The sequence below is a fragment of the Myotis myotis genome, unplaced genomic scaffold (genome assembly GCF_014108235.1).
Source record: "Myotis myotis isolate mMyoMyo1 unplaced genomic scaffold, mMyoMyo1.p scaffold_m19_p_13, whole genome shotgun sequence".
Taxonomy (NCBI): Eukaryota; Metazoa; Chordata; class Mammalia; order Chiroptera; family Vespertilionidae; genus Myotis; species Myotis myotis.
This window is the reverse complement of record NW_023416317.1, coordinates 41,519,174-41,546,526: the sequence shown is the minus strand read 5'-3', so window position 1 is coordinate 41,546,526 and position 27,353 is coordinate 41,519,174. Positions and strand designations below refer to the sequence as shown.

Sequence of the window (27,353 nt, the reverse complement as noted above, 5' to 3'; positions counted from 1 at the left end):
CAGCTAACTGTATGAATGTTTTTAAAAGTCTATCCTATCTACTAAAGAGGGAATATGCTAATTGACCCTCATGCTGTCACAAAGATGGCAGTGCCCATAGTCAATAAGAAGGGAATATGCTAATTGACTGCCCCACCCTCAAAGATGGCAGCACCCATGGCCACAAGATAGTGGCGCCCAGTCCCCTCAGCCCCCCAGCCGCCCAGGGCCATTCAAGGCTTAGGTAACCAGGGCCGGCTGAGGCTTGCACTGCCGGTCGTGGAGGTGTGATGGGGGCGTCGCCTTCCCCTGATCGCCAGGTTGCCTCCCGCCCCTGAGGGCTCCCAGACTGTGAGAGGGGACAGGCCGGGCTGAGGGACCACCCTCTCCAGTGCATGAATTTTCATGCACTGGGCCTCTAGTTTCCAATAAGAGAAAATCAGCTCAGCACTGAGAAAGAACTAGTTTCATTGTTTGGGTCAGGCTTTTAGCTTCTGTGTAACTGGCAGGTTGCCAACCCAAATAATTATGGCAAATATTCACTGTTTAATTGAAGGATGTGATTCAATTGCTCCTAAGGAAGAGGTAACTGTTCAGGGTTTCTTCAGCTGGTATGTGAGTTAACCTACATCTCTTGGTCTCGATCCTCTTCAAATTTCTTTTCACTCATTAAACAGGTCTTATTGTGTCAAACACTGTTTTAGATGCTGGAGATAGAGCAATAACAAAACACAAAACTTGCTGCGCTCACATTCTTAATAGAAAAACATTTATTTTCCTCCCCTTAATGAGTCATTTAAAAACAGATTGTTATGCAAGTCAAGTCCTTTTGTGATCAACTTCCAGGGCTCAGGAAGAATTCCAAAACAACACATGAAATACTTTAAGGCAAAGGCTTTATATAAGGGAAATTACAAGCAAGGGTCTGTAGGCAAAGAAGGCCTGGCTCCTTCATGTTCCCATTGTCCCTAAAAAGAGGCTTCCTGGAAGCTGGCCTCTTTGTAGCCCCAAAATGCCTGATGCATTTATTCGGTGCTTGAACATACCCTAACATCACGAAGAATAATAACTCCTTTGCCCTCCAGCCAGGGACATGAGGTTGTATGAATAGAATAATGCAAATCCACCCCCATGTCTGAAAAACTTCTTCCAAGTAGATAAATAGGTTCATCAGTGCACATAAAAAAACACTATGAACACTATGTACATCTTTTATACAGATTTCACTTGTGATAAATTCTACATTGCTTTGATAGGCTAATTTAAAACCAGTACCAAAGTTCAACTACCACAGTACAGCATAAAAAATAAAGTAGTGGCACATACCCACAAATGTGAAAGTTAGTCTATTAGAGTTCAGTGATGAGCAGGAAAATATTGATAACAAAACACTAAACCACAGAAAATTTACAGTGGAATTGTAGATTAATGACAAAAACAGAGCATTCCCCTGATACTTTCATAAACTGCTATTTTCCTCAATCCCCAAAGATCATGCCCTTAAATATGTTTGATAATGTAAAAATTTAAACTGTAAGCCACCACACTTCTCTCTTTACATTTCGCTTTTTATATTACATTTTAGTGCTGAGAAAACAGGAGAGAAAAAGTAGATCTTTGATATCAGGCCTCTTACCTTTTTATTTGACTTCAATCCCATTGTCACAGAAATATACAGTAGTGCCTAATAGCTTTCCCTATCTTAGGTTGATTTTCTCATATATTAGCTGTCATTGTAAAATGATTGTGCCTCCTGGAGACTAAAATTCCAGACAATGGTTACTGACAAATTTCTCTATAGTTCACTGATTCCTCAAAGAAAATGGATTTTCTATCCAGCTAAAATTAATTACCATTGTTACAGAAATTAGAATGCATCTGACAGCTTGAACACAAAGCCACCGTGTGCTTTGCTTTCCTTTTTATCGTCTCAGTAATCACATTCTCCAAAATCAATTTGTGTTCTATACTCTTTCTAAATAAATAGCTACCCACTATAAATGCTTACTGGGGAAAAGTCACAAAAACCTCAAGAACTGTGAGGATGCAGGTTTGGAGAATATAGAAGGTACCAGGGGATAGTTTATCACCTCTAGCCTGCCCCCAAAATATGCAGGATCTGGAAAAGGGATACTATGGTACAAGGCAGCCAAGATGAGAAGCTCCAAGGTATTTAAATTAGTACTTCTGCCTAACAAGCCATCCATAACTTAGTGGCTCAAAACAGATGTATTATTTCTCATACACATATGGGTCAGCCAGGCAGCTTGTTGATCTGAGACCTCTTCTGTGTCTGCAGTGAGCTGGCAGGTTGGTCATACACTGGCTGATCAACAGTGCCTTCTTCATTCAGCAGGGACAACTTGGAGGACTCAGCTCTCCCCTAAATGGTCTTCTCACCTTTTAGCAAGCTGGCCTGGGGTTATTCTCATGGTGGTAGGAGGAGAGAAAGCCCCTGGAATGACTAGGCTTGAAATTGGCATCCCGTGAAATCTACTGCATGCCACTAGCTAAAGCAAGTCACCAGTCAGCCCAGAATCAAGAGGCAGGGAAATGAATTCTAACTCTTGATGAGAAGATCTTCAAAGTCACATTGCAAGGGGCTTAACTACAGGGGTAGAATATTATTAGAGTGTTTTAGCCATAAATCTAACATCCATAGGAAGTCCCTGGATAGCCTCCTTGGGTATTACATTTCTACTTGGCACATCCTTGGGGATCACGGTCTTGCTAAGACTCTATCTTACTGTGGCCCATCTTGCTGATGTTGTTACACTCTAGCAGGCAAGTCAGAGAAGAGATGGGGCAAAGGAAAAGAGGAAGAGGCTGCCTGTTTCTGCAGGACTTGATTATCTCTCAACTCCCACCAATAATACTCCCAAAACCCTTGCTATGGCCCACGGATGAGAGGAGTAAGCTTACCTGCACCTTGAGTTTGGGAAAGCCAATGAGCCAGGCCATCTGCAAAGATTTAAAATGTGCTTATGCATTAAGATTATTCTATTGCCCTATGGTCTTTGCCATAAGCATACCCGAGGTAAGACACTACCTCCTCAGCCTGGAGCTAACCAGCCCAGACAACCCACAGGTGCATGGGCCAACAATAATTGCTAATAGGTGCATGCAACTGAAACAGTGTAATTGCTACACAGCCAACATTGACTGACTTATTGACCAACTGAATTAAGAGTACATTGACTGACTTATTGACCAACTGAATTAAGAAGACAAGGAGGAGAATGGGAATTTATTAAAATATATTCTTATTGATTTCAGAGAGGAAGGGAGAGGGAGAGATAGAAACATCAATGATGAGAGAGAATAATCAATCAGCTGCCTCCTACATGCTCCACACTGGGGATCGAGCCCACATCCCAGGCATGTGGCCTTGGCTGGAATCAAACCTGGGACCCTTTAGTTCACAGGCTGACGTTCTATCCACTGAGACAAAACAGCTAGGGCAGGAGAATGGGAATTTTGAAGGCAGGAAGCGAGCAGAGAAGTGACGAAATCACCATCTTTAAACCAGGTTTATTCAACACATTTATTTTCTGGAGAGAAATCATGCAGGGAGTCTATTTCTTTGCTGAGCATTAGAAGCATTGATCCAAGAGCATCTTTTCTACCATGCATGTACATGTTTGTGTTTTTATGTGTAAATACATTTGTTTAATAGTAAGGGCTGGTCATGGCCAACCATTAGGAGAGAAATTTGCATTATTTTTGTAAGGATAACAGACTACATTGGTGTTTGCTCAATAACTATCCCACATTCCCCCATCTGTGAAATGGAGATTAACATTCTGAGATACCTCAAAGGGTTTGTTTTCTGGTTCTTTAGTGTTGTGGTTTGTGTGTGTTTTTATTCAAAGAATAGTGGGAAAAATAATTGAAAGCACTTAAGAAGCACAAAGTGATATAAACTCTAATAATTACTTGTGATAATTGAAATAGGAATTGCTTTGCTAAGAATCTTGAGTTGGACTACAGCCCATTATTTGTGAAGAGCAACTAATGAGAATCTTCATTAAAATTTCTAATTTTCCACTGACTGACTCTTTACCAGATCAAAATTATTAGCGAATCTCTATCAACCATCGTGAAACAGAATGATATTCAGGGCAACCAGATTCATTTTGTTCTGGGACACAGTTGATCAGGATTGTCAGAAGTCACACAGCTGTTGCAGAAAGACATGGTACTTCCAGTTAGAGGGGGAAAAACAATCTTTTTCCCTGGCAGATAAAGCTTCACATAGATACCAGGCGGAGGCCTCTAGTTAGTTAGTTAGAAGGCTAACTGATATATCTGTACTACCACCATTCCAAAAGTCTTATTGCTAATTTACTTATGCATATTAGTGATAATAATCTATACTAATAAAAGGGTAATATGCTAATTAGACCGGACATTCTTCGGGACAAAAAACGGCGGCGGGGGCCAAGGCAGAGGCGGTTAGGGGCGATCAAGCTGGCAGAGAAGGGCAGTTAGGGGCGATCAGGCTGGCAGGGGAGCAGTTAGGCAGCAATCAGGCTGGCAGGGGAGCAGTTAGTGGGTGATCAGGTGGGAAGGCAGAGGCGGTTAGGGGGGATCAGGCAGGCAGGCAGGCAGGCGAACGGTTAGGAGCCAGCAGTTCCAGATTGCAAGAGGGATGTCTGACTGCCGGGTTCACAGATTTTTATTCATGTACAAACATGAGAGTTCACCTGTATTATGGGGGTGCCAGAAGAAGAGAGAGAGCAAGATATTGAAAACCTATTTGAAGAAATAATGACAGAAAACTTCCCCTATCTGGTGAAAGAAATAAACTTACAAGTCCAGGAAGCGCAGAGAACCCCAAACAAGAGGAATCCAAAGGGGACCACACCAAGACACATCATAATTAAAACGCCAAGGGCAAAGACAAAGAGAGAATCTTAAAAGCAGCAAGAGGAAAACAGTTAGTTACTTACAAGGAGTGCCCATAGGATTGTCTGCTGATTTCTCAACAGAAACTATGCAGGCCAGAAGGGAGTGGCAAGAAATATTCAAAGTGATGAATAACAAGAACCTACAACCAAGATTACTCTACCCAGCAAAGCTATCATTTAGAATTGAAGGTCAGATAAAGAGCTTCACAGACAAGAAAAAGCTAAAGGAGTTCATCACCACCAAACCAGTATTATATGAAATGCTGAAAGGTATCCTTTAAGAAGAGGAAGAAGAAGAAAAAGGTAAAGATAAAAAATTATGAACAACAAAGTGACAACAAATACATATCTATCAACAAGTGAATCTAAAAATCAAATGAATAAAAAAATCTGATGAACAGAATAAACTGGTTAATGGAATAGAATCAGGGACATGGAAATGGAACAGACCGACGATTCTCAGAGGGAAGTTGGTGTGGGGAGGGGTGCAGGGAGAGAATAGACAAAGATCTTATATGCATGTATACATTACCTATGGACACAGACAATAAGGTGGTGAGGGCCTAGGTGGGGTGGGAACTGGGTGGAGGAGAGCTATGGGGGTGGGGGGGAAGAGGTGCATATGTAATAATCTCAACAATAAAGATTGAAAAAAAAAAGAAAAAATACTACACAAGCTGCTTATGACATACCAGATGCTTATGGATTTGGGGAATTATCTATTCTCTGCTAACAATGACTCTTTTCTACTTAATATGCTGCTACAGTGATGTCCTGTCTCAGTATTACCCCCTGGATCTTAGCATTCTACCTTATTATTCATTCATCTTTCTGAACTGCAATATGATAACTAAGCTTAGTTATTAAAATCATCTAAATCCTTCTGTATCTGAATGCATTTTTAAATCAATCTTCTCCCTCTACCTTCAGTCTAAAATACAGTTTTAAAAAAATTCTTGAGGAGAAAAAAGATGCAATGGCTTGTATAAAACATGAGCATTTGAGTCCTGTTAATCTCAAGCATATAATTATAACCAGGCAGGCAGAGATTCAGGTCAAGAGCCCGTATTTTCAACCATCACTGTGTACAAAGGATTTCACATCAGCAGTATTACTGCAATCTTTAAATAGACTTCAAAAAACAAACAACTCCCCCCCCCCCAAAAAACACCACAGACTACAAGGAACCTTGTGAGGTCATCTAATCCCTTCCACCACGACCCCCCAACCCCCCCAGTCCCTGCTGCTGGGAAGGGGTGGGCCTGAGTCAGCCAAGAGAGGCAGCTTTCTAACCTTTCATCTCTTTCATTTCATAAGCTTCTTTGTTAATGTTTCTATGCTTGACACCAATTATTTTAGGGGAAATTTCTAAAGTCTGGATACACTAATGCTTTTACCTTGGCAAAGCTTTTCACCATTTAATAACAGGTTACAAGGGTGACACAATATTAATATTAATAATAGTCATAATAATAATCAATATAGAGATATAAAAACAATAAAATCCTAAACTGATCAAGTCTTCCCAGATTTAGCAACCGAGCTTCTAGGTAACTTATTAATATGGAAAAGACCACACTCATCTCTTAACATAATAGCCACTCTATACAGAGAATTACACTTAGTGTATTGATCAACCTTGAGGCTCAAAACCGTTTTTTGCATAAGTAGTGCTACTGACTCCATTTACGTGTGAGAAAACTGAAGCCCGGTGAGTGTGACTTAAATGGAGGTCTACTGAGTCCAAATCTCCCATTCTTTCCACCAAATCACTCTGGAATACAAGATCTTCAGGTGGGCTTTTCACCTTGAATAGGGTTTGTCTGGGTGTAATTAACCAGTGAAACAATAAAGGAAATTCTCATGTGTTAGTTGCTAAAGTTAGGCCAAATCAAAATGGCAATACATATTTCAGTTACTTTGAGGTTATAAAATGTTGTTAGCCAGTGTAAGGGGAGTAGAGAATAGGTGACCTATATTCTTCTGCACTGCCTTAATTGTTTAAAATGAGCATGTATCACATGCAATTTGATGGTAAATGTAAAATATACCATCAGTGTTTTTACCTATAAATTAATAGGTCCTTTCTTTAAGACACTAAGATGAATTTTTTTAAATTACAAAAAAGTACAGATATTAAGTCTGGAAAGAGTACATTACTAGTATTTATACTTAGAGAAGGATCATTTTGATTTTCAAGCTGGGGTTTGATATCAGACTTTATACATTCTAACATAATATGTCAGTACCTGCATAAACAAAGCAAGTTACATCTTTATTCTTTTTCAAACAAAAGGAGAGGTGCAAGGAGATGCATTCTTTCTCCCAACTCAGAAATGAGTTAGCTCTGCTCATCCCCAGAGGATCTCCCTTGGTAGGGAGCCTCAATCCTTACTCTTGAGCAACTGGCATGTTTAGGAGGTTAAGAGTCTGCTCTTTGGAATCGGAGGATACTCTTGGTCTTTGTCCGCCACTGTTTGACTGTGTAACTTTGGACTAGCTTTTTAATTTCATTAAATTTCAAATGCCTTATCCATAAAATTGGATACCATTATTACTAAATTACAATTGTTGTGAGAATTAAATGAAAAGATTATAAGAAATGTACTTGCAACAATGCTTGGAATGTAGGTACAATACAAACATTAACGATTGTTATTATAATTATTATTATTCCAGTACTGAAATCCAGTTTTCCAATCTTATATGGCAAAATTTCTGGATACCCCACTGACAGAAAATTAGCTAGCTAAACCTGTCAATGTGCTTCCTTGGAGTTAGAACAGTTTTCAAACTACAGCCCATTGGCCAAATCTGCTCCGCCCCTTCCCCGCAAGCAAAATCATGCCACACCCATTCATTTGCATATGGCCTGTGGCTGCCTTTGCACTATTAGGGCAGAGCTGAGAAGTTGTAATTGAGACTTGCGGCATTTATCCACCAACTCTCATCCTTCAGAACCTGGTTGAGCCTCTAGAGAAGCGGTTCTCAACCTGTGGGTCGAGACCCCTTTGGGGGTCGAACGACCCTTTCACAGGGGTCGCCTAAGACCATCGGAAAACACATATATAATTACATATTGTTTTTGTGATTAATCACTATGCTTTAATTATGTTTAATTTGTAACGATGAAATTGGGGGTCACCACAACATGAGGAACTGTATTAAACGGTCGTGGCATTAGGAAGGTTGAGAACCACTGCTCTAGAGAATTTGTACCCTTTCCCATCCCAACACTTCCAGCCAATGGAGATGAATGAGATCTGTTGGCTTTAGAGAAAGCCTCAAGGTAGAAAAGTAGAAGTACCCCAGCACTTGGGGTGAAATGTTGGAAGTAAACACAAAAACGTTCTATTATAGCTGTAGGTGGAATAAGGTGGTGTGGCTTATATCACCAAGTTCTGTTCTACTTCCTAAGAACCCTTATCCCCATTAATCACTAGGTACTGCCATCCATACAAAAAGAATAAGAAATGCCAGACCAATTTCACTTCCTTCTTTCAGAATCTCAGTATAGATAATATGAAGAGAGCTAGATAGGTAAGGGGTAAATAGATCATTGCAAGCTAACTGCTATATTCAAAGAATGTTGATCAATCATACAAATTTCATTATATATGTATTCCTTTCCTATATATTACATGGAAATGGTGTATATGGAGTTGTAGTGTGCAGCAACCTTACCTAGCATAGAGCAGCTACTCACCAAATGCTTTGGAAAGAGACAGGTGAAATATCATGAAGAGTTGTTTAATCTAAAGTACTAGAAAACCTTAGATCAGTCCTTTGCACATGGGGGTTGTTTTGCCACTCAGGACACATTTGGCAATGTCGAGACATCTTTGGTTGTCACAACTGGGGAAGGGACTGCTATTACAATCTAGTGGGTAGATTGTAATAGCATCCTACAATGTAAAGGACAACTCCCCTCCCCACAACAAAGAATTATCCAGCCTCAAATATCAGTAGTGGCAAAACTAAGAAACGCTGACACAGATATAAAAGTATACATTTATACATACATACATTTATAGAAACATAGTATTTCTCCACTTCATAAAGTTTGTTTATAACATTAAAAAATCAATGTTTAATCACAAATGATTTGTCTGTCCTACATGCCAGCAATGCAAAGTGTTGCATTAGTACCACCAAAACCAAAGGAATTGGTGAGTCCGATACGTCTTTTCTCAGTTTTCCATTCCTGTGCCTTCAGTGGAACATAATTGAGATCAAATTCTGGTTCTGTATAATCCAGGTTTAAAGTAGGTGGTAGTTGTCGATAATAACAAGCCAGAGCAGTAAAAGCTGCCTCAACCGCCCCTGCAGCTCCCAGCAAATGTCCTGTGGCTCCCTTAGTTGCGGAAATGGCAAGGGCATGTGCATGGCCTTTGAAAAGACGTTTGATAGCTTTGTTTTCAGCAGCATCTCCTAGTGGTGTGGAAGTAGCATGTGCATTGACATAGGATATCTCTTCGGGCTGTACATTTGCATCCTTTACAGCAGCAACCATACATCTAGTAAAATAACAACAGAAATTTATCAGAACTAAGTTTAATTTTAACATGGGGTTCATTATCTGTATGGCTTAAATAAAAGAAATATCCAAGTACACTGGATGGAAATAATCCTTTGTCTAATAACAGAACCGCATGTTAGATTACCATGTGAGTTAGAATGCCATCTGCCTGGGAATAATGAGTCACCTCCAGTACCTTGGACTGATTCATCACCAAGAGATAAACATATAAGCCTATCAATTATATAATCTCTAACAAAATATATTTTCATTTATCTGAAATGACTTTTTCCCTTGAGGAAAAAAAAACACACATTGACTACAATTTTTGTAAGGATTTTCAAATATTTTCAAATGCTTGAAACATGTTTAAGCAAAAAACTCAAAAACACTTTGTTTAGTCTAAAATGAAACAACAACAGAGATACCATACACTAGGCCAGACACTACAATTTCCCCTCACTTGACACTCCAATAAAATGTCTTATTTGAATAAATATTTTGAATGAAAAGAAAAAAAAGTGTTTACCTTAAGGCACCTTCTCCTTCAGAGTCGGGGGCGGTAATGTGACCAGCATCACCTGAGAGTCCGTAGCCCAAAATTTCTGCATAGATCCGGGCTCCTCTTTGAACTGCATGTTCATGTTCTTCCAGCACCAGCACAGCTGCACCTTCTCCCATTACAAAACCATCTCTCTTTGGATGAAATGGTCGACATGCCAACTTAGGATCAGGGTTTGTGCTCAGGGCACGGGCTCTGGCAAACCCAGCAAGAGATAAAGGGCTAATGCAAGAATCTGTTCCTCCAGCCACCATCACATCAGCATCACCATGGGCTATAAATCTAAAGGAGTCTCCCACAGCATGAGCTCCTGTGGTACAGGCTGTAGAGACTGCATGATTGGGGCCCCTGAGTTTATATCGAATGCTGACCTGGCCTGCTGCCATGTTGATCAGAATCTTCGGGACAAAGAATGGGCTGACTTTATTGTAACCTTTTGTCTGAAACATCAAAGCAGTTTCAGAAACAACTTCAAGAGGAACCATTCCCATGCCAATTGCAACACCGGTAGCCACTTGATCAGCTTCTGACTGAGGATGCCAGCCAGAGTCTTTCATGGCTAACTCTGCAGCCCCAATGGCCATAATGGTGGGGGAAGACATGGACTTGAGATCTGATTTGGACACAAAGTTTTGTTCATTGAAATGACCTTCATCACAACCTCTTGGCACAAAAGCAGCAACACGGCAAGGGATACTCTCATATTCGTCACCAACCAGTGAGATAATGCCACTCTCTCCTCGGATCAGGCGGTCCCATACCAGCTGAGTTCCAACACCAAGAGGAGTCACTAAGCCAATGCCTGTAACGACAACCCGCCTGTGCAATCTGGATGTTGGCACAGTTCCGAAACACCTCCTTTTATTTCTTATTAATCGGTGGCATAATCCTGAATGTAGAAGGTGAGCGTTTGTAATTTTTATGATATTCTGCAAGCAGTTTGAAAACATGGTTGAGATTCAGACGATCAGAAACACACTCCAGTAACAGAGCAGAACACGCCCAGGAGGTACTATTATTTCAATAGCTTAAAGGCTGGAAAAACAGTATCCGAAGTGTTCTTTCAGGTGCTTGGTGTGAGCTGGTAATGAGCACAGGGAAAATAATATTATGTCATTTTAATTTTTTTAAACTTTTAAAATATATTTTTTTACTGATTTCAGAGAAGGAGAAGGAGAGAAACATCAATGATGAGAATCATTGATCAACTGCCTCCTGCACGCCCCCTACTGGGGATGGAGCCCACAACGCAGGCACGTGCCCTTGGCCGGAATGAAGCTGGGACCCTTCAGTCCGCAAGCTGACGCTTTATCCACTGAGCCAAGCCAGCTAGGGCTACATCATTTTGATTTATACCTATCATCAGACCACCTGTTTGGACTTAACTTTCTTTTTGGTCTCTAAGTATCCTCAGACATTTCAAGACAAAGAGGTGAAGTGATGATTCATTCAATCCTTAAGTTTGTTTAAAAAATTTGGCTCTCAAAAGAAATTTCAATCGTTTTGTACTGTTGATATTTGGCTCTGTTGACTAATGAGTTTGCCGAATTATACTCTGAAAAATATAAAGGTACTCAGCCTGATATGGGCTGCAGGAAGCATACTTGTCCAGGATTACCTAGCCTTATTCTAAATAGCATTTCTGGTGTCAGTGGCACTGAACACATTTCAGGGCCTATTCTTGGAGGTGGGAGTAAGTGGACTTTATTGATCTTCAAAACGTGGAGATAACCAGAGTTTCTGGGACTGCGAAGGCCATGGGCGGGGAGTAAAGAGGTGTGGCCAATCCTCCGCACCGCCTCCCAAGCACCATCACACACCCCCGAAGAAAGCAGGAGAGAGGAAACGAGGTCATTAGACTCCCCCCTCACGATCTAAGCCCGACCCGATTTGGTGGTGGACGGGAGAAATATCAAGAGAACCCAGCAGCCAATACCTTCTACTAAGTCCTCTGGCGACTCGTGCAGCCAACGTCCGTGGCGACAATGCGCGCTTGCGTACGCGCGTTCCCGTAAACCCGCGCATGCGCGTTCCCGTAAGCCCGCCCAAGCGCGTTCCCGTAAGCCCGCGCATGCGCGTGAAGACATGTTTTATGAGTCCGCTCCTGCGGCTGTCCTTCCTCCGCGTCACCTTGGCGGAGGTCAGGCTGTGGGAGGCGCCCTTGCAGAATCTCCTCTCCCGCAAGCTCAGGGATTCCAAGTAAATCTAGAACGCGCCCCTAAGGTGATGAGATCGCTTTCCTGGCCATCACAACGGGATTTTCTCTTTTTTCTTTGTAATGATAATGCCCACATAATCCCCTTTTGGAGAAGAAACACCATCATACTCTACTGGAATCCTAGAAAAAAAGGAAATTACTGTAGCCTTAAAGGTATTAATGTGCCTCCCAGAGTTACTTATAATAGTAAAGTAAAACTAACCAAAATGCCCAGTACTAGGAAATTGGTTGAGTTCTGTAGGTACATCTAAGTGCTGTGCAGCTATTTAAAATAATTTTATAAATGAATATTAACATGGAAAGATACTAAAACTATGTTAGGAGATACAAGTTACAAAAAAGTGTATACCAATTTTTTAGTTTTTTATTCCGCCTCCTTTTATTTTTGTTTAGCCTTTTTTACTATGTTTTCCACAATAAATAATGCTGTTTCGATAATGCAGTTATTTTTACACTTGGGAAAACATTGTTGCTGGATCTACAGCAGTGCTCAAAATATCACACCCAATATCTGATAAAAAGAGAGACAACAGAAGAATGTATAAGTTTATTTCTAAGTGTCAGAAAAATGCAGTATCTTTATTTGCTCAGAGCTGGCTATGAATCTGTGAATAGAAAATACAATTTGAAACTATTTTAAAATGCAAGAAATCATCAAAGTAACATTTAGATAACCATCCCTATTGCTCACGTGCCCTCACAGGTGTGAGCTTTAATCCTCTTTAGATAAAGGATTGACTATATAATCTGCATCTGAACCTCCCAACAATTTTGCTTCTGGGCAGTTTCTTTTTATAATCCTCACCTAAGGATATGTTTTTATTGATTTTAGAGAGAAGAAGACAGAGAGAAATACTGATTGGTTACCCCATGTACGTGCCCAGACCAGGGGTTGAACCCAAAACCTAGGTACATGCCCTGACCTGGAATCAAACCCGAAACCATTTAGTGAACAGGACCATGCTCCAACTAACTGAGCCACCCAGCCAGGGTTGGGCAATGTCCCTGGAAGTGATTGATTCCAACTAGAGTATTGTTCAGTGAAACCCAGTATGACCTTAAGTCATACTTGATCCAGTGCCCCTTCAGTCACTTCTTAGTCACTTTATTCAATGACAATACAGTTACTTTAAGAGTAGTTATATCCCTGGCTGGTTTGGCTCAGTGGCTAGAGCGTCGGCCTGTGGACTGAAGGGTCCCGAGTTCGATTCCAGTCAAGGGCATGTACCTTGGTTGCGGTCACATCCCCAGTTGGTGGTGTGCAGGGGGCAGCTGATTGGTGTTTCTCTCTCATCGATGTTTCTGACCCTCTATCCCAGTCCCTTCCTCTCTGTGAATAATCAATAAAATATACTTTAGAAAAAAAAAAGAGTAGTTATAAAATAACTTAAAACTTGATGATAATAAGTACCCAAACTTGCTCTCTTTTCATTGTAGTATATTTTAAAATCATTGTGAAAAGACCTTCAATATTTTCTTTAAAGCCAAAGTCATATGAAACATAGTTTTAATGTGCTCTTATTTATTTTTATAATATCACAAAATTATCTTGGATAAGAAGTGACAAATCAATTAATACCTTTTTGGGGGGGGGAAGTAAAACCACACACACACACACAAAACAAGAAAAGTAAAACCACAAAGTCATTTCATTTTTAATTCTACCTCTGATCTCCTTTCCTTTCGTTTGAATAGGGGTGAAAAGTTTATGATATTGTAATAGCTACATATGATTTAGCACTATATTCCTCACTATATAACACCATGGTGTTTTCTTGCATCAAAATCTTCAAAAGTGCTCAACTTACCATAGTCTCCTGGTTCAGACTTCTTAGGTTTACTTAAACATTTTGTAATCTTAATTCAAACTATCTTTCCAAATATAGGTCCCATTACCTATTAAATAGATTTCCATCCAGCAAAACTGATCCCACTATCTTGGGGTTTACTTTAGCTTTTCTTTCTTCATCTTTGTACTTTATCTTCAACATTCATTTTCCTCCCACTTGTGCTAGAAGCTGGCATACAAAAATGAGCAGGACATGCTCATACTTTTGAGAAGTTTATAGTCAAAAGAGGAAGACAGCCATAGAAGCATATGTGCAAACTACTGAAACAGGTACTATCATAGAAGAATGGAATTATTATAATAACACAAAGGGGACAAGGGCATCAATGCTACCTCCCAAGTTCAGGAAAGGCTTCAAAAAAGTCATCCTTGAGCTGCATCTTGAAAACGAGTAAATGTTTGTCTAGTAAATTGTGTGGGAAATAGCACCCTGATAGGTGGAGTAGAACAAAGGCCTGGAGACATGGTTATCTGCGGCAAACTACTAGTAGTTCAATTTGGCCAATACTGGATTTGAGATATGGGACAAAGCAACAGTGAAGGAGAAGTAAAGGAGGGGCCAATCAAAAAGCCTCGGGCGTCTTGCTGAAGATTCTGGATTACAGCCTGTAGGTCAGAGATGATAGATTGGCAGTTCTGGTCTGATTTGTACTGCAATCATTTATTTAATCTAAATTTCTCTAGGAAAGATGCGGTGAACTTACTCCCTTCACCAGGGTCTCTGTTACTCCCTTTTGTCTGGAACAAAGCCACTTCACACATACCAATTCCTGAAAGGCTTCGACTCCTCCCTTGCTAATGGTCTTTATTGAGTTCAGCATTTTGGTTTTTATGACAAAACCAATTGTGGGAAAAATGTAATGGTGTGGGTTTTTTGTTTGTTTTTTCTATTCCATTTAAGAATAGTGCCACCATGTGTCAATTCTAAAGATGGTGCTTTAAAGCTAGAATCCTGAAAAAAATGATTTCTGAAGAAAATAAAATCAAGTAAAAGAATGGAAAATCAAAGCTGAATTCATATTAGAACATCCTTTAGTTGTTTGAAGCAACGGTTGATATAGAGATTAAGGGTAGCTTCATATTTTCAATTTTAGTTCTAAAGGAAACTAAAAAAATCAAGATATTTTCCACTTGACTTAAGTGGAAGAAGCAGAAGGGGAAAAAAGAATGCGTCAAAGTCCCTTGTAATAAAATATCTTAATACCTTTCTAAATGGTGGTGTCCAAGAGAGACTGTAATTAAGCAAGAATTTTAACAGAAGTATTGGTAAAGAGTAGTTTGAAGGATTCAAATTTCAGGTGATTTAAAATAAACAATAAAGTACTTAATTACCCTTGAAATGATCATTTCTATGATTTTGTGGACTGTATGTTATTATCACTGTATTAAGTCTATGTCATTGGTTTTTCACACTCTGGTTGTATGTTCTCCACAAAAGTACTGTACAGCCATTATCTCTGTCAAAGTGATGGCTAAAGTGATGGCATTCTGTCTATCATATACAACACACACACACACACACACACACACACACACACACGCACACCACACTCCTTCAGGTCCAGAGCACACCACTTTGTTGTTCTGTATATACTGGGTTTCCTCCGAAGACTTTTTAAAATAGTGTTTTCCTCTTTAAAAAAATCATAAATACTATATAATATTTAATAATTATTATACAATTCCTCGTAAGAAAAATTAAGAGGAATATAATTTGTGGTAGAAACAGCTAGTTATAACCCAAGTCCCTCAAATTTCCATCTTTATTATAGAGGCTACCAGCGGTTCTCAACCTGTGGGTCGCGACCCCTTTGGCGGTCGAACGACCCTTTCACAGGGGTCGCCTAAGACCATCCTGCATATCAGATATTTACATTACGATTCATAACAGTAGCAACATTACAGTTATGAAGTAGCAACGAAAATAATTTTATGGTTGGGTCACAACATGAGAAACTGTAGTTAAAGGGCCAGAAGGTTGAGAACCACTGGGCTAGGCAGTACCTGTCCAGACAGGGACTACATTTCCCAGCCTGCCTTCCTTTTATCTAGATGGGGCTTAATTTTTGCCAACAACAATGCTAGACAAAAGCTGTGTGTCATTTCTGAGCCCATATGGTTAAGCAGGTAGGCCTTTTTTCTGCCCAACCATTAACTAAATGCAGAAGTCTCTGTAAATCTATGGCAGAAGTTAGCAAACTACAGGTCAAATCCAGCAAGCTACCTGTTTTTGTAAATAGAGTTTCTTTGGAAACATCCAAGCCCATACATTTTAAAGTAATGTCTATGGAACTACAAATGCAAAGGCAGAGGTAAATAGTTGAAACAGAGACTCTACCGCCACAAAGCCTTAAGCATTGACTATCTGGCTCTTTACAAAAAATATTGGTTGACCTCCATTCTATGGGATGGAAGGAGCCTGGGTCCCTGAATCATTACATGGAAGAAAGCTGCCCCCCACCCCCGAACTCATGACACCTGTATTATTAAACAGTTATGCAAGCAAGACATTACTCTTGTGTTAAATCACTGAAAATTTTAGTTATAGCAGCTAGCAAGATACTACCAGTTAAACACACTATTCTTGGAAGCTGGCCCAAAACACATATTAAAAACTCCTCACAAATATCTGGCAGATGAAGGGTAATTGAAGTAGATGGCACAGCCAGGGCCTTGCTCATAGATACTGGAAGAAATTTTCAAATTTTAGAAGCAAACAAAAGTATGAAGAACATTTAAAGAAGTTACTTAGGCAAGTAGCTTCTCTTAAAAACATAAGGTCAAGACAAGTATTTGTTGAGGTTAGGAAAGGAATTTCTGCAAAGAAGGAAAAACATTTTTAAGGACATTAGTAAGGCAGAGAGAGAATGGATTTAAGAGGTTAGGATTCATCTTCTAAGAGGAATAATGGATACAGATCACATGATCCACATGATCCACCTGCAAAACAAAGTCACAAATAATACGCTTACTCTGTGGGATGTATATTTTTACTGTCTTTCCTCTCCCCGTTTCTATTCTATTGTGTCCTTAGTGTGTGTGTTTTATGCTGGTCACACCAGAAGGTACACTGAGCCTACGAAACACTATACTGCAACCTGAGGTCTGAAAAGCACTTCTTTTTTTTTTTTTTAATATATTTTATTTATTTTTTACAGAGAAGAAGGGAGAGGGATAGAGAGTTAGAAACATCGATGAGAGAGAAACATCGATCAGCCGCCTCCTGCACACTCCCTACTGGGGATGTGCCCACAACCAAGGTGCATGCCCTTGACCGGAATCGAACCCGGGACCCTTGAGTCCGCAGGCCGACGCTCTATCCACGGAGCCAAACCGCTTAGGGGTGAAAAGCACTTCTTTGAAAAGTCATCACATTATTTGCGCTGGGACTTCGGTAAGACATTTTCAGTCATTCATCTAATTCTAGAAAGAACTGCGATACCGGAAACCCAGCAGAGTTTTAAAGCTACGGGGTTGTTTTCGGACGTTTGCAGTTCCTTCCTCTGGTGTCTGGCCGCATCTGTCCGGGAAGGCCGGACAATCTCTGAAGGAAGCCGTGAGATGGCTTTATTGGGGGAAAGCGGTGGTTGGAGGTACAGGGCGGGTCCCCACGTCCTGGTTGGATCGATTTAAGGTGCGAAGACCCTCACCACCAGGCACCCGGTCTGTCCTCCAAAGTCCCCCTCCCGCTCCCTTGGGCACCGGCCAGCAAGCGCCCCACCCTTTCGGGTCGAAGCCGGTGGCCGGGACAACCAGGCCGCTGCCCTCCGGGGAGCAGCCCCACCCACCACGCCCAGCACCTGCCCCTCCCATCAGCGCCCGACCCCCGGGTCTCCCTCCAGCCCAGCCCCAGTCCCGGCCCGCCCCTCTGGGCCGAACCCCCAGTCTCTACAGAACAGCCCCTCCTGGCGCGCCGACCCGCCCCCCTCCTACCAGGCTCCGCTGCCCCTCCGGTCAAGCCCCGGCCCCTCCCGACCAAGACCCGCCCCGCCCATCAGGCCCTCGCCCTCCCCCTCCAGGCGACCCCCCCCCCCCCCGCCCTTCCCATCTGGCCCTCGCCCTCCCCCTCTAGGCGACCCCCGCCCTTCCCATCTGGCCCTCGCCCTCCCCCTCTAGGCGACCCCCGCCCTTCCCATCTGGCCCTGGCCCTCCCCATCAGGCCCTCCCCCTCCCACTCTAGGCGACCCCCCCCGCCCTCCCCATCAGGCCCTCACCCTCCTCCTCCAGGCGACCCCCGCCCTCCCCCTCCCCTCCAGGCGACCCCCCCGCCCTCCCCATCAGGCCTTCCCCCTCCCCCTCCAGGCGACCCCCCCCCCCCCCCCCCGCCTTCCCCATCAGGCCCTCGCCCTCCTCCTCCAGGCGCCCCCCGCCCTCCCCCTCCCCCTCCAGGCGACCCCTTCCCCTCCAGTCGACCCCCCCCTCCCTGCCTTCCCCATCAGGCCCTCGCCCTCCTCCTCCAGGCGACCCCCGCCCTCCCCCTCCCCCTCCAGGCGACCCCCCGCCTTCCCCTCAGGCCCTCGCGCCCCCACCCCCGCCAGCAGCCCCCGCCCCGCCCTCCCCGCCGCAGGGGCGGCTGCCGCTCGGCGCGTGCTCAGTGCGGCCGCGGCGCGGGGGCGGGGACGCCGGCGCTCAAGCATGGCGGCGGCGGCGCTGGGCAGCTCGTCGGCCTGCGCGTCCCCGGCCGTGGCCGAGCTCTGCCAGAACACCCCGGAGACCTTCCTGGAGGCCTCCAAGCTGCTGCTCACCTACGCGGACAACATCCTCAGGTGGCGGGCGGAGGGTCTGGCCGGGCTGCGGGGACGGGAGGGGCGCGGCGCCGGCTCGGCCTGGGTTTGGGGGCGCCCGGCCCGGCGCGGCCCGGCCCCTGAAGGCGGCGAGGCCGGGGGGCGGGGGGGCGGGGTCTGGCTGCGGCTCCGTATCGCCGCCCGCGGAGCAGGGCCCTGGAGAGCCGGCCGGCCCCGCCCCGCCCGGGAAGAGGAAGTTTCTGTGCACGTGTAACTTGGCCCGCGATGTCGGGGTGCTGGGGGGAGCTGGCGGCCCGGGGCGGGGCGGGGCGGGGCGAGGGGGTGGGGAAGGCGGGCCCCCAGGCACCTGCCTGGGACCCGCTGCCAGAGCGGCTTCGCCGGAAACCGCCCGCCTTGCCTTCCCACCGCCCGCCTTCCATTTCCAAATGCCCGTCACAAGTGAGTCGCCGACAGCACGCTTCCCTCCGAAGAGTTGGTGATTATATTAAGCACAATCCTGAGTTAGCGGGGTTTTGAAAACCCTTCCAGGGTGTGCTTGTTTCGGTGCCCAGATTGTGGCGTGAGCCATGATTCGCCACGTGATTGTAAAGGGACCATTTTCATGTGAACATCTGGATTCCACTTTCAAAATGACTCTTGAAATACCAATGTGTGAAGGTAATCACCTGGGATAGGAGCACCGTGTTTCCTTCCCCTGGGAGCCAGAGCGCAGCTCCAGGTCTCCGGGGCCGGACAGATTCGGGGTTTGGGAGGCAAGTTTGGCTGCTCCTTCGGAGTCATTAGCACCTCAGCTCCTGCCAGTGGTCGGCAAACTCATTAGTCCACAGAGCCAAATATCAGCAGTACAACGATTGAGATTTCTTTGGAGAGCTAAATTTTTTAAAACTTAAACTATATAGGTAGGTACATTGTTATTAACTTAATTAGGGTCCTCCTAAGGGCTCAGGAAGAGCCACACTCAAGGGGCCAAAGAGCCGCAGTTTGCCGACCAGGCTTAGATCGAAGGCTGTGTCCTCAGCAGGGACCTGGGGTGCAGGGGAGGGGAGTGGAACTCGCTTAGAGGAGTACCCGGGGCTTTAGCGTGTTGCCTCGTTTATCAGGCCAGGATGGCTGTCTAGGTTCTCTGTGCCCCCTTGGCCCCTGGAGCACTTGACCTTCCAAGTGGTGGCTACATTGGCATGAAGTCTAAAAGGAAATCCCTGTTAATTTCAGGTTATAGATGTCACGTGACCTTAGCCACAACTGCAGTGTTTTAACCCGTGGCAGTTACAATAGCGGTCATATAGGTAACATTAATGACTTAAAAGTAAACTCAAGGAAACACATAGGGAGCCCTTATTATGTGCCAGATGCCACATAGGGTGCAGCCTGTGCACTGTACACAGCTACACAATTGTGACCTATGTGGGGACCCTTCCTCCTCTGTGACCCCTTTCTCCCCTCATCTTGCAGCAGTTCTCAACCTGTGGGTCGCGACCTTTGGCGGTCAAACGACCCTTACACAGGGGTTGCCTAAGACCATCCAGCATATCAGATATTTACACTATAATTCATAACAGTAGCAACATTACAGTTATGAAGTAGCAACAAAAATAATTTTACGGTTGGGTCACAACATGAGGAACTGTATTTAAAGGGCCAGAAGGTTGAGAACCACTGGCCTAAGGGGTCTAACAGCTCTCCAGAGCTCCTGGATGCCAGTGGACTCGGCATGAATGAACTCACAGGTTGACTTCTCCAGAGCCCATCAGCTGGGACCTCTCATGTGGAAAGCCGCCAAACTATTTAAACGCCACTATTCAGAAAAGGGAAATGGCCTTGTAATGAGGATTTGCTTCTGCTTTCAATGCAATGAAACCCCAAAACTCTAAAATTAAGGTGTTTTGAGGAGGGAAATCCTTTGCATGCAAATGTCTTGGCATCATAATCATCATTATGAATGTTTACCAGACTCATAGAAGAAACTGGCATGCTGTCAGTTCATGTTACAGCCTTTCACTGGCTTGTGTTTCTGATCTTAAAAAGTGTTTATCTGAAAAGGGAATTAGGAGTTTGGAACTAATATAACAGGAGATGGTATGAAAAACTACCCATTTTAGTTTGCCTTAAGTAATAGTATTTGTCTCTGCCCTCATATTCTTAGAATTTAAACTATTTCAGGTATGGGAGTGGAGGGGTGGGGACTATCCTTTATCTTTCAAGTCCAGTGACCTGCTAACCTCTTTAGAAAGCTTCAGCTTTATTCTATATTTCTAGCCACACTACATTACAGATTTGCTAATCTAACTATTTGAGGGTTGAGAACATCAAGGTTTTCTGTTCTCGTTCCTGTTAGGGGGAACCTATTACCATTAGGGATAAGGCACTGTGTAAGCAGTGTCTTGCCCTTGCTCCTACCTCAGGGTCTGGCATAGTATTTCATAGAATGAGAGCTGAAATGAAAATTTCATTAGCAGAATTTTTTTGTTTTCACGACAATACTTGTCACTATACACAAGTGAAAATAATACTTTGGGTTAAGCTTTAAATTTCTGTTTTAGATGATGTTTTTCCTATTTCCCAACGCAGAATCATAAAGCTAATGAAATTGCAGAATAGAATATATGCTAATTTGCATGCACTGTAGGCCATGGATTTGCACCTTTTACCTTTTTCCAGTTCACTGACTTCTAGATAAAGATGATCTGTGTTTAGTGATACCTACTTTTTCAAAAATATGTAATAGTTTCACTGGCATTCCACATGGTTTTCTAAGATAATTTGTTCTTTTTAAAAAATTTTGATTTTCCATTAATTTCCTTATCAAACTTTATATATAGTTATTGCTTATGAAAGCACCATATATGATTGGAAAGCAAGAATGGAAAGTGTTTTTTTCTTTCAAATAAAATGAATATGTTTGGGAGAAAGACACAGGTATGGAAAATAGCTACTGCATAAAATCTAGAGAACAGTTTCCATGACAATGCTTCTCACTTGTTTATGTGAGAAGATAGCAGGGGGACCTAACACAGAACAGTTTTGAGAACAGAAGTTTGATAAGATGGGTCCAGTTAATGGAGTAGCAGAGAACTTGTATTTGACATGATAGGCAAGACAAAGTGATTAGTTTCTAGACTGAAAGAGAAGCATATGAAGGAGTTTTGAAAAGGCATGGGTTTCATTTGTAAAGCTATAGCAGGAATCACAAGCGTAAATGTGGATAGAATGGAGAGCGAAGTATTATAAGCAAGGATGGCCAATTTTGGATGACTGAATGGAAGAACTGGTAATGTGAGGAGACATCAAAATAACTTCACATTTCTAACTTAGGTTACTCTCGACAAGGTAGCTAAATGAGGATTGGGGAGTTTGTTGGTATCATGCGTGGTGGAGAATATATAAGGGTTGTGATCAGGCTGGTGAGTTTAATTCCCCAGCCAACCGTTTTATAAAAGTGATTATAGGCAATTTATGTAAACTCTCACCTACTTATGGGATTTTTGCAAAAGGTAGACATAAACGACTTGGCTCATGTTATCTATCAGTTTTTCATGTGTATGTTTCCCTTGTGGTCAGCTAGAGAATTGTAGAGTTAAAGCCAAATATGGTTCCCACATGGTTTTAAGGCAGATAAATGTTTTTGAAAATGTACGTGTATCTCCGAATAACAGATTTTCAGAAGGACTAGAAATATTTTAAATGACCTACAAAGCAACTTTTGTGATTAGTAATGACTAAGTTTCCATTTATGTGAACCCTTTCTAGTATTTTGCATTCCAAAGAGGAAGAGGGCTGGTAAATGATCAGATATATTTAATTCTCAGTGTTTCTGAAATAGAGAAAAATATTTTTTTCTTTTTTCTTAGCTGCTCTTACTTCAGTGTGAAGCCTGTTGTTAACATTTCTTTCTCTTTTTTTTCTTTTTTTTAACCTTTTTATTCCTTTTATTTTTTATTTTTATTTTTTTAAAAATATATTTTATTGATTTTTTTACAGAGAGGAAGGGAGAAAGATAGAGAGTCAGAAACATCGATGAGAGAGAAACATCGATCAGCTGCCTCCTGCACATCTCCCACTGGGGATGTGCCCGCAACCCAGGTACATGCCCTTGACCGGAATCGAACCTGGGACCCCTCAGTCCGCAAGCCGATGCTCCATCCACTGAGCCAAACCGGTTTCGGCAAACCTTTTTATTCCTTTTAAACTGAGCAACTCACTTGGTTGCTTTTCCTAACATTTCTGAAAATCTTAAAAATATAGTAGACTAGTGGCCCGGTGAACGAATTTGTGCACATTGAAAAGAAATTAATTAGAATGTTTTAATATCGCTATACGCCCTTTCTCTATAGTAGAAGTGTCAACCAAATTTACAATTGACAATGACAGATGGAAACATGTGTGCAATTGGCACCAGCGAGAGCTTTATATGTACTGTGCATATGCGAGTCAACTTAGCCTTTTATGGATATAGAATAAACTTGCTTAATTAGACCCGCTTTCTGATTTAGCTAAGCTTTTTCCAGCCCAGTGAAGCACCCCAACTTATCTTTCAAATAATTGTCAGCAACACAGCAGTAAATATCAACATGAAGCAGATTATTATTGTAGATCATGCAGGGAGAACAAAGGGTAAAATATTTAACTGCAGCAGTGTTTGACTGTATTCTGCGCAGTTAGAAACCTGAAGTCATTTTCAAGGTCCACCATTTCTTCTTTTCAATCGGGTCAAGTTTCTAAGCTTTCTAAATCTGTTTTCCGGCTAATGAAAAGAAAATAGGATTCCACCAAGTCTCCTATCTACCTATTCCAGGACTTCAGTGAGGATCAAATGAGATGAGGCACGGGAAAATGCTTCACAGACATTTGGTTAAAGTGTGAAATGTTTGCACCTGGCTATAAAGCAAGTCATGTCCTGGGCTGAAGAAACTCCAAGGAGACTATTCGCTAAGGAGAGGAAGTTGGGCATTGCTATGTGATGGACAGTTGGACACTTAGCATATCAGCCTTTTTATATGTAAGGAGAAAAGCATGACTTCCCTACCATTGCAATAGTAAAAACAAAGACCTTTTTTCCCCCATAAATTAAACAGTTTGGTAGATATTGGGGGTGAGACAACTTGGAAGACACCAAAATATGTTAAAAGTTGTGGTTGAGTGAGGTACCAGAAATTTTGCTCCCTTTCAGGACCCCATTCATTCACCGTCATTATCCGACAACACCCACCCCCCCCCCCCCCCAAAAAACAAGCAAAATAAATATTACAACTTGCAGAGATAGTCAGTGGTCAACAGAGATTAAAAAAAAAGAAAAACATCTGAGAAAAGTCTGCAGAGAAAATTAAGTTAATGGAAGAAGATCAACCAAAAATAAAGATGATTCTTAGGGATACTTTATCAGTGGTTCTCAACCTTCTGGCCCTTTATAGTTCCTCATGTTGTGACCCAACCATAAAATTATTTTTGTTGCCAAAACCGGTTTGGCTCAGTGGATAGAGCATCGGCCTGCAGACTGAAAGGTCTCAGGTTCGATTCCGGTCAAGGGCATGTACCTAGGTTGCGGGCACTTCCCCAGTGGGGGATGTGCAGGAGGCGGCTGATCGATGTTTCTCTCTCATCGATGTTTCTAACTCTCTATCTCTCTCCCTTCCTCTCTGTAAAAAAATAAATAAAATATATTTTAAAAAAAATTATTTTCGTTGCTACTTCATAACTGTAATGTTACTACTGTTATGAATCATAATGTGAATATCTGCACTTGATCTTAGCCAAAAGGCCGAGAAGCGATATAATGTGAATATCTGATATGCAGGATGGTCTTAGGCGACGCCAGTGAAAGGGTCGTTCGACCAGCAAAGGGGTCGCGACCCACAGGTTGAGAACCACTGCTTTAGACACTGCAGGATAAGGAGAATAGTAATGAGGTCAAAAATAGTAGACAACCTGGGATGATGCTATAAAGCTAGAGATTCTGAAAGTGTTTGCCTGCACTTTTCCAAGGGAGGAAATGGAATCTGAGGTCTGATGATGGCCATATAGCCACATTCTCTAAGCCTTTGAGTGCTTCTGGGCAGACATTTGGCATCAGTCTGGGCTCAAGACCATAACTGGTCTGCTCAACATATTTAAAAAGAGGAAGATAGGATTTGGGTAACTGGATATTATACTGTAATTTTGTTGTTTGCAATTTGCTTTTAGTGGGAAAAACAGATAAATGATATGTGAGGTCCATCCATGTTATAAAAAGATAAAAAATTGCTCAATAGAAACTAAACTATACAAAACCTATAGGAGAGAAGCTTTATATCAACAGTTAGTGTGAAACATATAAAAATAAGCTATATCAAAACAGTGGTGAGAGTGGAAAGAAAAATTAGAAAATGAAGCCCAGTGAAAGACTTTGATCATGTGAAATCTGGAAGCTATTGAGAAAAGGTAGATTGAAATAGCTCAAGCAGTTTTACAGCGGTAGAATATATCATCCTGGAGGTACTGATGTGTTTATTACACCCTATGGAATGTGTTGAAAATCATGGGAAGATGCATAATTTATCTGTAACTAGCTTTGATAATGTAGGATTATTTTTCAGTTTAATGTTTTTTGTTTATGTGGTAAGAAAGGCACACTTGTGATACAGTGTGGCATAGATGCCAAGGATGGTAAACACTTGCTGTGCCCAAGCCAGCCTCTCAAAATAAAGGCCTCAAATGTCAGTAATGCCAAGATTGAGAAACCTTGCACTAAAACACAGAATGAAAGAATACAATAGAATATAGCTTTTTCTTTGAGGTTCTCAACTACGATTCTCAAATGAACTGGAGTGAATAACCATGGTTTTGTTTGTTTTTTATTTATTTTATTTTATTTTTTTGCCGACCTACTTTTTTTTATTATTATTAAATCTTTATTGTTAAGATTATTAGTTGTTCCTCTTTTTTCCCCCCATTGCTCCCCTCCACCTGGTTCCCACCCCACCCTCTGCCCTTATTCCCCCCCCCACACACACACACTGTCCTCATCCATAGGTGTACGATTTTTGTCCAGTCTCTTCCCACACCCCCATACCCTTTCCCCCCGAGAACTGTCAGTCAACTCCCTTTCTATGCCCCTGATTCTATTATATTCACCATTTTACTCTGTTCATCAGATTTTTTATTCACTTGATTTTTAGATTCACTTGTTGATAGATATGTATTTGTTGTTCATAATTTTTATCTTTACCTTTTTTCTTCTTCCTCTTCTTAAAGGATACCTTTCAGCATTTCATATAATACTAATTTGGTGGTGATGAACTCCTTTAGCTTTTTCTTATCAGTGAAGCTCTTTATCTGACCTTCAATTCTAAATGATAGCTTTGCTGGGTAAAGTAATCTTGGTTGTAGGTTCTTGCTATTCATCACTTTGAATATTTCTTGCCACTCCCTTCTGGCCTGCATAGTTTCTGTTGAGAAATCAGCTGACAGTCGTATGGGTATTCCCTTGTAAGTAACTAACTGTTTTTCTCTTGCTGCTTTTAAGATTCTCTCTTTGTCTTTTTCCCTTGGCATTTTAATTATGATGTGTCCTCTTTGGATTCCTTTTGTTTGGGATTCTCTGCGCTTCCTGGACTTGTAAGTCTATTTCTTTGACCAGGTAGGGGAAGTTTTCTGTCATTATTTCTTCAAATAGGTTTTCAATATCTTGCTCTCTCTCTTCTTTTGGCACCCCCATAATTCGGATGTTGGTATGCTTGAAGTTGTTCCAGAGGCTCCTTACACTATCTTCATATTTTGGATTCTTTTTTCTTTTTGCTTTTCCGGTTGGGTGTTTTTTGCTTCTTCGTATTTCAAATCTTTGACTTGATTCTTGGGATCCTCTTGTCTGCTGTTGGATCTCTGTATATTATTCTTTATTTCAGTCTGTGTATGCTTAATTTCTAGTTGGTCCTTTTTCATATCCTCAAGGGTCTCACTAAATTGGCGGTTTCTAGAAAATTCTTGAAAAACCTTATAACTGTGGTTTTGAACTCTATATCCAGTAGTTTGCTTTCCTCCATTTCTGTCATTTGTGACCTGTTTTTTTGTCTCTGCATTTTGGCTGCTTCCCTCTGCACTTTACTTCTGCACCTCCTGTGAGTCTCAGTGTGCTTTTCTCTTTCCTTCTAGTTGTAGAATTTTCACTCAGCCAGCCCCTTCCTGTGGTTCTGGGTGATGTCCGTTTTGTCTTTTAGTTGTAGTTTTTAAGTGGTTGTGCGAGGCAGCAATTTCAGGTGTTTACCTATGCCGCCATCTTGGTTTCTTCCCCTTGGTTTTGTTTGTTTTTCTAATTTCCAGTAGTGTGAAGCTAAAATTTTTGTAAAATACAATGAAAGTTTCATGGCAACATGAATACTCTCAATTGCTTTCCTTCTTGTGAATGGGTAGCAAAGTGTTTGTAGGTTAGCACCAATCTGTGTGGACATTTTGAGAATTTTAGAGATTTTGTCTATGAATATTTTGTAATAAATTTGTATAATTTTTGAAATAAAATTAAAGAGGTTTAAAATGATTCATATAGTATTTACAACAATTGGGCAGTAGGGAATTGCTTGATGGAAAAGAAATATGAAATTT

The 27,353-nt window shown here is 42.0% G+C and overlaps 2 protein-coding genes across 5 annotated transcripts in view; one reads left to right on the top strand and one right to left on the bottom strand.

Annotated features, from left to right (window-relative positions):
- Window positions 1-8,888: 8,888 nt before the first annotated feature.
- Window positions 8,889-18,997, bottom strand: OXSM (3-oxoacyl-ACP synthase, mitochondrial). 2 transcript variants are annotated; one of them, XM_036332784.1, is made up of 4 exons: window positions 18,783-18,997; window positions 11,907-12,308; window positions 9,938-11,051; window positions 8,889-9,406 (listed from the first exon to the last, which is right to left on the bottom strand). In XM_036332784.1, exons 3-4 carry the CDS (start codon window positions 10,918-10,920, stop codon window positions 9,004-9,006), a joined length of 1,386 nt encoding a protein of 461 aa, XP_036188677.1. In that variant the 5' UTR covers window positions 10,921-11,051; window positions 11,907-12,308; window positions 18,783-18,997; the 3' UTR covers window positions 8,889-9,003. The 2 variants fall into 2 exon arrangements, with proteins under 2 accessions (XP_036188677.1, XP_036188678.1); XM_036332785.1 differs by lacking the exon at window positions 11,907-12,308.
- The window catches only part of NGLY1 (N-glycanase 1), a 45,376-nt gene continuing 36,667 nt past the window's right edge, over window positions 18,645-27,353 (top strand). For 2 of the 3 annotated variants that reach the window (XM_036332779.1, XM_036332783.1), the window contains exon 1: window positions 18,645-18,803. In XM_036332779.1, coding sequence (XP_036188672.1) covers window positions 18,673-18,803 — 131 coding nt within the window. In that variant the 5' untranslated portion in view covers window positions 18,645-18,672. Of the gene's footprint in view, window positions 18,804-19,161; window positions 19,440-27,353 lie in introns of those variants that run through there. The other variant, XM_036332780.1, reaches the window with a different exon arrangement.